This window comes from Glandiceps talaboti, chromosome 20, assembly GCF_964340395.1.
Source record: "Glandiceps talaboti chromosome 20, keGlaTala1.1, whole genome shotgun sequence".
NCBI lineage: Eukaryota > Metazoa > Hemichordata > Enteropneusta > Spengelidae > Glandiceps > Glandiceps talaboti.
In genome coordinates, this window is record NC_135568.1 from 180,069 (window position 1) to 190,005 (window position 9,937).

Here is a 9,937-nt window from a genome sequence, read left to right on the forward strand (position 1 = left end):
CTGTTATACCACAGACAAGTCTGCAGGTTATACCATAGACCCTACACCAACATGTAGGGTCTATGGTTATACCCATAAAAAAATGCTACACCACTGTAAATATATGATGTGTGAATTAAACTATCTTCCCGTGCCAGTGAAATTTCCAGATGACAGTGATCTGTCATTCTTTTAAAGAAATAAACCAAATGATATTCAGAAATAAAACATCAAATTCACAGCGTTTGAAATCGTATAGGCCAGAAGGAAAGTATGACCTATTACTATGAGAAGATCTGGCGAGGATAGGTCAAGGAACGTGGTAGAGAGATATTAATGTATAAAGAATCACTGTGCTGATTATTATCACAAGTACAGATTCTTTTAAACTACAGGTGTGTCAAAATGAAATTCGTGACGAAAACGGACAACATCGTATTCGTAAAGAATGTAAACAAGACCAGGCCTGCTGTAGCAATGCAGCTAATAACTACAACCAATGTTTCCCGGATGGAAGCTCTAACCCGTCAGTATGTAGGTATTGTTGCATTGGAGAGGCGTGTAATGAAGATGAACGTTTCCAAAGTGCCACCTATGGTATGTACACAGTTGGTATTCTGACATACATATAGCACATTGATTGAATCAGTAGCTGCAGCTAGCTAGGTCCCCTCCACTGTGATAATGGTCGGTGTAAACAGAGAAGACCTTGGATGCCCTAATACATCCATGGTGTAAGCATCTGCCAATCTGACTCATGGCAACATGTTCTATGGGATTGCCTCCCTTTTCGCCTATTATAAAGCCTTCAGCAACCAATAAATGTTCACTAAAAAGTTCCCCAATCCCATCAAAAACAGCAAAACATCACATTGCAAAATTTCTAAACGTGTAGCATTGGATAATGACACCGACATCTCACTTACGTTTTCAGTGTAATGATCTCGCTCACTGTACTGCCTATAGTATTACAAATTTTGGGGTGTGTTGATCGCTACTTGTGCTACTTTGGGTCGAAAAACAATATTATTCTTGGTGTGAGAAAATGCTTTGACTCGACAGCCTAGAAATGAAATGTTATTGTTTTATTGATGTCATGAAATCATTAAATCTTTTATGGGCTACTTCACACCTCTATGTCAATGGCATCAAGATCTGTTTGAGGTTGCTTGCAATTGGAAATACTGTTTTTGGTACAGCTCAATTAAAACATAGACACTGTTCATTCATGCTACAGACATGATAAAGAGTCTTGTTCATCTGTCTGTCTGTCTGCCTATCTGTGGTTGACTTAGTTGGGAAAGTTTAGTTGGGAAATTGTTCATTATGAAAATGATCGCATCAGAAACATACATTTTGGGTCAAAAAAATTTGATTTTTGGTCAAAAAATTACAGGGCTGATCGGTCTGAAATTTGGTGGAAACATTCTTAGGGGTGTTTATATTAAGACTTGTTTATGATCTTATCAGTAATATGCAAATTAGGGCAAAGAATGTGTCTTTTGGTTTAAAATGCATAATTCCAAAACTGCTGAGCAGATCGGGCTGAAATTTGGTGGGAGTGCTCTTAGGGTGTTTAGATTCAGAATTGTTCATGACATGATGATCCCTTCAGTGATATGCAAATTTGTCATTTTTTGTCAAAATTATGTAATTCCAAAACTACAGAGCAGATTGGGCTGAAATTTACTGGGGATGCATCTAGAGATGTGTAGATGAAGATGTATCCACAACATGATGATTCCATCGGCGATATGCAAATTAGATCTAAAAATCTCAATTTTGGTCAAAAAACAACATGGTGAATGGGCTGAAACTTGGTGGGAATATTTCTGGAGGTGTTATTCTGCAGTTATTGTTCAAACCATTTTGACACAACTTACCCTAGCAACAATGACCATGTCCTTAGCAACAGTGACATTATTATGATTATTACAAAGATAAGAACAGGGATGGGTAGGTAAGTGAATAAAGAGTTTTTAAAATGTATGTAAATATGCCTAGCAACAAGACCACGCCATTAGCAACAGCCAAATGATGTATATTGCAAAGATGAAACCTGGGATGGGTAGGTAGGTGAATAACAATTCCAAAAATGTAACCAAATACGCCTAGCAACAAGTCCATGCCCATACATGTAGCATCAGCCAAATACAGTTGTGCTATAATGCCATTGTACTATATTTTTGTCTGCTCTATTGGGGTTTTGGTTTGTCTAGGCATGGAAGTATAACTGAACGATGGGTGATACTTAATTCCATGGTCTAGGTGTCCAACTCTAGGAATATTTGCATGTTATTAATTATGGGTTTTTTTCTCAACTTCAAAACCACAGAAACATGCCCGGAAATTGCCACCTGGCTTCCCGAAGCAGATACAGGTAAATGACACCAACAGAAATGGTGATAAGTTTTACAGGCAAAATATAGTACATGTACATACATTAAGTATGTTAGTTTGACTGGTGACAGACCATATAGAACTGAGGAACCATGACATGTGTAAAACAAATGAAGAAAAACAAATTTAGAAGACTACATGTGTCTGTCACGACTTGTATGTGACAGTATGTATGTATATATATATATGTATGTACATATGTACGTACGTATGCATCTGTACTTATGTGTGCCTCGATGCATGCATGTGTGTATGTGTGTGGGTCTGGATGTATGTGTGATGACTTGCTATGAATAATATATTATTGAGATATACTTGTAACTCTCTCTCTCTCTCTCTTTCTCTCTCACTCACTCTCTCTCTCTTCCTCCCTCCCTCCCTCCCTCCCTCCCTCCCTCCCTCCCTCCCTCCCTCCCTCTCTCCCTCTCTCTCTCTCTCTCTCTCTCTCTCTCTCTCTCTCTCTCTCTCTCTCTCTCTCTCTCTCTCTCTCTCTCTCTCTCTCTCTCTCTCTCTCTCTCTCTCTCTCTCTCTCTCTCTCTCTCTCTCTCTCTCTCTCTCTCTCTCTCTCTCTCTCTCTCTCTCTCTCTCTCTCTCTCTCTCTGTAGAAGCCCACTGCAATGTCAATGATGTAGGTGTTTGCAAAGCAGCATGTGATGCATCAGAAACTGAGAAAACTGGTGATAATGGTGATGCACTTTGCCCTGGCAGTCAAGTCTGTTGTGCAGATGGTAATGAAACAACTGTATATATCATGTTTTGACAATTAATGGATGGAGGAGGGAATTATGACTTGTACCTGTATGCAATACAGATATTGTATGGATGAGTCTATACAATGTTGCAAGTGTTCGATTTGTATTTTTTGTCCTTGGTAGTTATTTAAGTGTTCAATTCATAAAGTTGTGACCATTAGAATTTAAAAATTAAACTTTGATCTTGCATTTTAGCCTCGGAATAGAAAATAACTGAACACAACACAACACAATGCAATACATAGAATTTTGAAGAATGTACCCAATTGGTCGATATACTTTCATTTCCCACTAGATGGCAATGGAATAGGTGACCCTCACTACACTACATTAGATGGTTTAAAGTTTGACAATCAAGGTGAATGTTCATATATCATGTTACAAGACTGTATTGATACCACACCTGACTGGAAGATTGTTATATTCAATGAGAAATTCAAATACAGCCAGATTGTGTCGTACATCAGTGCAGTGGAAATTCAACTCGCTGACCATGTAATTAAACTTGGTCCAAGAGATCTAGTGACGGTAGGTAGAATGTAAAGGATTCCATCTCTAATTAATCACAGATGAACTTCACAAACTGAAAATCTATTCCCTTTGTGAAGATCAATGGGTTTTATTTGCCAAACTTCAAAACATGAAGTTGTCATTTCTAAGGGTAGAAGTAATGGATTGCAGTCGTGTTGGAAAATATAGCACAGGTAGCATGATCGAGGGGAATGTATGATTGGTCACTTTATTGCAAGCTATATGACACATTTTAACCATATGGTGTGTAAACATATGTCAACATGAAAGAAAAGTATTTCATACCTGAAGAAAGATATTTAGTCAGAATTCCTTAATTATTCAAGCTGAGTTTATTAATGAACATATCTCTTCAATTCTTACACATTGCTTCATATTTCACTCTAGGTTGATAGACAGACTGTAGCTGATAACATAGACCATTTTGATTTCACTCTAGGTTGATAGACAGACTGTAGCTGATAACATAGACCATTTTGATTTCACTCTAGGTTGATAGACAGACTGTAGCTGATAACATAGACCATTTTGATTTCACTCTAGGTTGATAGACAGACTGTAGCTGATAACATAGACCATTTTGATTTCACTCTAGGTTGATAGACAGACTGTAGCTGATAACATAGACCATTTTGATTTTGATAATGAAGACTTATCATTGAAGAAGTCCAACAACAATGTAGTGTTCTATTATCGGCGTACATTTAGTGTTTCATTTAATGGCATACACCGTGTGGATGTAGCTGTTTCACCTGATCTCAAGAACAAAGTATGTGGGTTGCTTGGCAACAATGATGGTGATCCCAGTAATGACATGATGAAACCTAATGGTGACATGGCAACGGATGCTGATGACTTTTCAAAAAGTTGGGAGACAGAAGTGTAAGTCTGATTTTCTATTAAGCCTGAATCTTGTCTAAATGCAAGTACATTATAGTAATTTATTCACTGAGATTTGTTTTGTACTTGTTTGTATTTTTCATTAAAAGTTTAGACAAATACTTTCATTGTGAGATGGATGTTGCTTCAAAAACCAGGACTTGTATAGATTTAAATATCATCAAGTTGTACTATGTTGCATGGATATCAAGTTGTACTATTGTAATGTTGCATGGATATCAAGTTGTACTATGTTGCATGGATATCAAGTTGTACTATTTAATTAACAACTCCCCAGGGTTTTGTTACGCCGTGTACTCAAATAAAGGATAAGTGATAAACGATAAATAACTCACTGCTACATTGATCACATTGAGTCTAAGAATTAAAATTCACATGCGATTGGATAATTAGATAAGATTACTACTTAAAATTCAGAAGGTTCACTATGTTTGCACTTTATTGTAGGTGTGCAGAATAACAGCTAGGAAGTTACATCACAAACCCTGGGAGCTGACCTATGCAGAATAACCCTAGGAATATATCATCACAAACCCTGGGAGCTGACCTATACAGATTATAATGCTAGAAAGTACACATATCATCACAAACCCTGGGAGCTGACCTTTCCTTATCGATGAAAACTCATGGGATGGACTTTTCTGTGTGAAAAGAAAGTCCTCTTCAACTTTTAATTTATGACCAGATATGTTTTGAACAAATCACCTGCACTTTTTCAGTGTCACTGGATGATTCAAATGAGTGTATTAGTAGTGTATTAATTATAGTGCATTCAAGGTGAACATGCAAAATCAAACTACAATGTGTGTGTGTGTGTGTGTGTGTGTGTGTGTGTGTGTGTGTGTGTGTGTGTGCGCGTGCGCGTGCACGTGCGTGTGCGTGTGTGTGTGTGGATTGCAATTCATTCATCCAAATTTCAACTGGTCCCATTTCAACTCATCTTAAATTCAACTCGCCCCATTTTCAACTCATTCCATTTTAACGATATATGGACTCAAAGTACGGGGACTGAAAAAATTACATGATTTTACCTACGTGGTCAGTTGAAGCGTAGCAAATGTAACATTTTGTAGCAGAAAGTGGTGTGGCTTTTGGCTAAGTGTTTGCTAGATCTAGAACTTATACTAGCACAACAACTTTCCTCAGTCATGGAATATCATTTTTCACATTAGGACTTAAAGTTTACAACCCAAATAAGAAATAATAATGATAATATTAATAACCAGGGAGAATATTAGTGACTGACACGCTTATGACTTCTGCACGTACAGGTTTTGGAGATGTGTCTCCTCTCCCTAAGTATTGTAGTATGTACTATACCCTGTTCACAGCGCAAGTGTTACTTCATTAGTGGAATGCGAGATACCATAGACCCTCCAAACTGAGTACTACTAACTTCGATTTCATATATGCACAGGTAAATTATATTGTAAAGAGTTGGGGTGAGTCGAAAATGAGGCGAGTTGAAATTGGGGCGAGTTCAAAATTGGACGAGTTGAGTGGGATGAGTTGAAATGGGACAAGTTGAAATTGGGACGAGTTGATCCGTCACCTCTGTGTGTGTGTCTGTGTGTCTGTGTCTGTGTTTGTGTGTGTGTCTGTGTCTGTCTATGTATGTCTGTGTTTGTATCACAGACACACACACAGACACACTATTTAAAAATAAGGGGCATTCAGTAATTATACTTTGGCAATAGCAATATTTTTGCACTGATGTATGATGTCCTTTCGGCTTTGTAATTAATTTAACACCATGAATATTAATATGACATACACATCACGAGGTACATTAAAAGATAATGACTTGTGAAATATTCTGTCGCGAGGACAAATGTATGTTTTCATTTCTTGTTGAAAAAATCACTTCAAAAATTCATTTATGATATAAATTTGGTCGACCATCTGTTCCACTCTAATCGTATGGTAAGTGGATTTTCTTTATGCCAGTAGGTTTATCATATGCTTGTAAATGAAGGCTTTATCAGAACGAATACATACATGTATGTGTCAGGTGTTGTCTATGTACATTATCATGTATACGCACACTGTCAGGGAAATACAACATGGTTTGCTTCATTGGATATTAGGTATAATTAACTAGGATGCAGGTAAGTTCTTTCCTGTCCTACTATTTTCATCTACATGTATCTACTTTATGTTGATAACATATTGACTCCTGATGTTATCAGGATATTACTGTTTTAAACACAATTCTCACTACTTTGTTATTTTATGAAGTGTTTGTTGCTTGGTTGGTTGATTTGCATGTTTGCTTGTGGTTGCTTGGTTGCTTGGTTGGTTGGTTGGTTGGTTGGTTGGGGGATGGTTGGTTGGATTAATCATACAATATTGTTTCATTTATAATCTTGAGTTGATTTTCCATAAAGTACTTTATGTTTGACCTTTCTGATTCATACAGTAATTTAATCCATAGTGCTGTATTTTATATCAACCACAGCTGGTGTGTATTTGTATAGTCAAATATGTGTTTAACCAATTTGGACTTTCAGTATTTTCTATGTAAAAATAGTCCATTTCTGTGGATTTCAAAACATGAAAATATACTGGTTGTTGCAAAGGAAAATACAGAGCTTGAATTGTCAGAGATATTGTAATGAATTCAACTCAGCTCCATTGTAATTCCCTTGAACATATCATTTCAATTTAGTTATAATTGTTTTGGATCCTGAAATTATTAATTTATCAATGTGGAAATGGGTCATGCATGAACAGTGATGGCAGTGAGTAAGTGTAATTGAGTTTGTTGTACATACATAGATAAATTTCAACTTAAACAAAATGTTTTCAAAGATGTTGGCAACTTTAGCTCAATTTCTCTCTATCTATAATTAATAAACTTTTTTATGGGAGAATTATAAACAAACATTTGATGAATTTTTGCAGAGGTAATATAGTATTTTATGTTAGTATTTGTGTGGTTTTAGGGAGAAATATAGTTTTAAACTCTTTGATACAAGAAGAAAATGAGAGAGGGAACTCAACACTGGGTATTTTTATAGATTTTTTTATAGAAAAGAAAATGTGAACCAATGATGTAATGCCAATAGCCTGGTTGTTAATGTCAATAAAATTGAACAGATGGTGATCAGAAGCAGGCAGAATAGAAAAAGAAGTCCAGGGTTATATAACTCTGAAAATCAAGATTGTGAAAGCAACTGATTGTACATCTTTTTAATTGCAATTTATCTGGAAAGTACATATTGTAAAGAAAAAAATTTGTAAATTTACTGGAATTTTCTACGGGTTGTGTTCATATTTCTACATTTGATTCTTGTCATGCTGTACAATGCTTTTGCACATTTCTTATGGACTTGAAGTCTGGGGGAAGTGCATGTAAAATGTATCTAATTCTAAGGGGGGGGGGGTCTACAAATGTACATAAATTGTCCTACTTGTGCAAATAAGAATTATAATTTTGATGCAAACTAACTCCTTTGTTTTGAAAATTTTGGATAGGGGTCATTGTGTTTTGGATTGTGATTGAAGAAAATTCTATGGCATGACTTTGTCTGAACTGTGGTATTTGTTCTTGTCCCTGTTTCTTACCTATATTTGTTTCAATTACTTCACCTAGAGTGACTACATATAACTATACATATACATACATGATTAATCTACCACACTAGTTAGAGAACATGTCATGTAAATAGTCAGCTATTTCACAATGCTTCACATATACTGCAATTTGGGGCAAAAGTTGAAATTTCCATAGTGGTAATCTTCATAGATAGTTTGTGAAAGAAGTTAATCTAAATTGTTCTACTCTTCAGTGTGAAGAGATTAATATGCATTAATATACTTTGCCTCTAGATCTGCTAGGTGAAGACTCCTAGGACTACCCCCACCCCCACCCCCACCCCACCGATGAATAGTTGGCACTCTGTCAACCAACATTCAGATGCACCAACCTTTTACTGTCATGATGTTATTAAACTTTTCTTAATGTGAAATTATTACCAGGGTAGTCTAAAAATTGCCTTAAAACACTTCTTAAGTAAAGAAACTCTCCCATACCACTGATACAACATCCAATGTACTGACCTTTACTACATGTATTATGATGTTATTTAACTTTTTCAACAACATATTTCAACCCTATGTATAAAGAATTGTTTCTGATACTTTGATAGTGCTGTCTTGCAAAGCTTTGAATTTATTGCCTGAAAGGGTCTGAATAGTTTAAAATTGGTTTTAAGAGTAAAAAAGAAACCTCCAGGGTTTGTAGGGCAAGACCTCTAGGGCGGAACCCCCCCCCCCCCATGAGAGGTGGACGTATCCCCATCTCAAGTTCTTTGCCTACCTTGTACTGTCAAGATGAACCCCATGTAGTTGCTAATTACATGTTGTTAATGTTTTGTCAAGTTTTGATATTATTACCCAAAAGGGTCTGAATAGCCTAAAAATTGGCTTTAAGAGTCACAAAACCTCCTCCTTTCTGACTATTTCAACCGTGTGTAGTCACTAGTTACATGATGGTGGTGTCTTATAAAGTATTTGCGATACATAGTCAAGCAGTCCACTCTAAATCATGGTGAAACACCTAGCATGTGAATATGATATATATGGAGAGGTTATCATGGCATGTGAATATGATATATATGGAGGGGTTATCATGGCATGTGAATATGATATATATGGAGGGGTTATCGTGGCATGTGAATATGATATATATGGAGGGGTTATCGTGGCATGTGAATATGATATATATGGAGGGGTTATCGTGGCATGTGAATATGATATATATGGAGGGGTTATCGTGGCATGTGAATATGATATATATGGAGGGGTTATCGTGGCATGTGAATATGATATATATGGAGGGGTTATCGTGGCATGTGAATATGATATATATGGAGGGGTTATCATGGCATGTGAATATGCTATATATGGAGGGGTTATCATGGCATGTGAATATGCTATATATATGTATATATGGAGGGGTTATCATGTTTTAGAAATAAGTGAGGAGGGGAAAATACAGCGCACCCCTCCCCGGACGGAGAAACTGAGCGGTCCTTTAGTGTCAGTATATTAACTAATTTAGTCTCAGCATTTTTTTATTTGGATAAATTGACATTGCATCATATAGTCGCAGAAACTCACGGCGATTGGTTTATCAGTTGCACATCTGCATTAACAGGTGTTGATTCAACTGCAACTAGAAACGATGGAGTGTCACCATTTTACAATATCTTCTCTCAATACCTTCTCTCTATATAACCCAAATCGTTCTTTCATCGAATAATTAGACCAAGTATAAACTATGGTATTTTTTTCAAAATCTATACCAATGTTCGTCCAGGTAATCAATCATCAAAAAATAATTTAGTAAATAGACGAGGTCATAGGTCAGG

General features: G+C 36.3%; 1 protein-coding gene across 1 annotated transcript; it reads left to right on the plus strand.

Annotated features, from left to right (window-relative positions):
• Positions 1 to 543: 543 nt before the first annotated feature.
• Positions 544 to 5,382, plus strand: LOC144450870 (BMP-binding endothelial regulator protein-like). Its single transcript, XM_078141614.1, has 6 exons — positions 544 to 576; positions 2,315 to 2,359; positions 2,985 to 3,107; positions 3,427 to 3,659; positions 4,258 to 4,544; positions 5,010 to 5,382. Exons 4-6 carry the CDS (start codon positions 3,507 to 3,509, stop codon positions 5,020 to 5,022), a joined length of 453 nt encoding a protein of 150 aa, XP_077997740.1. The 5' UTR covers positions 544 to 576; positions 2,315 to 2,359; positions 2,985 to 3,107; positions 3,427 to 3,506; the 3' UTR covers positions 5,023 to 5,382.
• The last annotated feature ends 4,555 nt before the right edge of the window (positions 5,383 to 9,937 follow it).

What these genes read in the sequence shown, in the direction of transcription:
- LOC144450870 (XM_078141614.1), top strand. Translation starts at nt 3,507, where the DNA reads ATGTTACAAGACTGTATTGATACCACACCTGACTGGAAGATTGTTATA. An exon ending in GTCCAAGAGATCTAGTGACG is followed by an intron (nt 3,660 to 4,257) that starts GTAGGTAGAATG and finishes ATTTCACTCTAG; the next exon opens with GTTGATAGACAGACTGTAGC.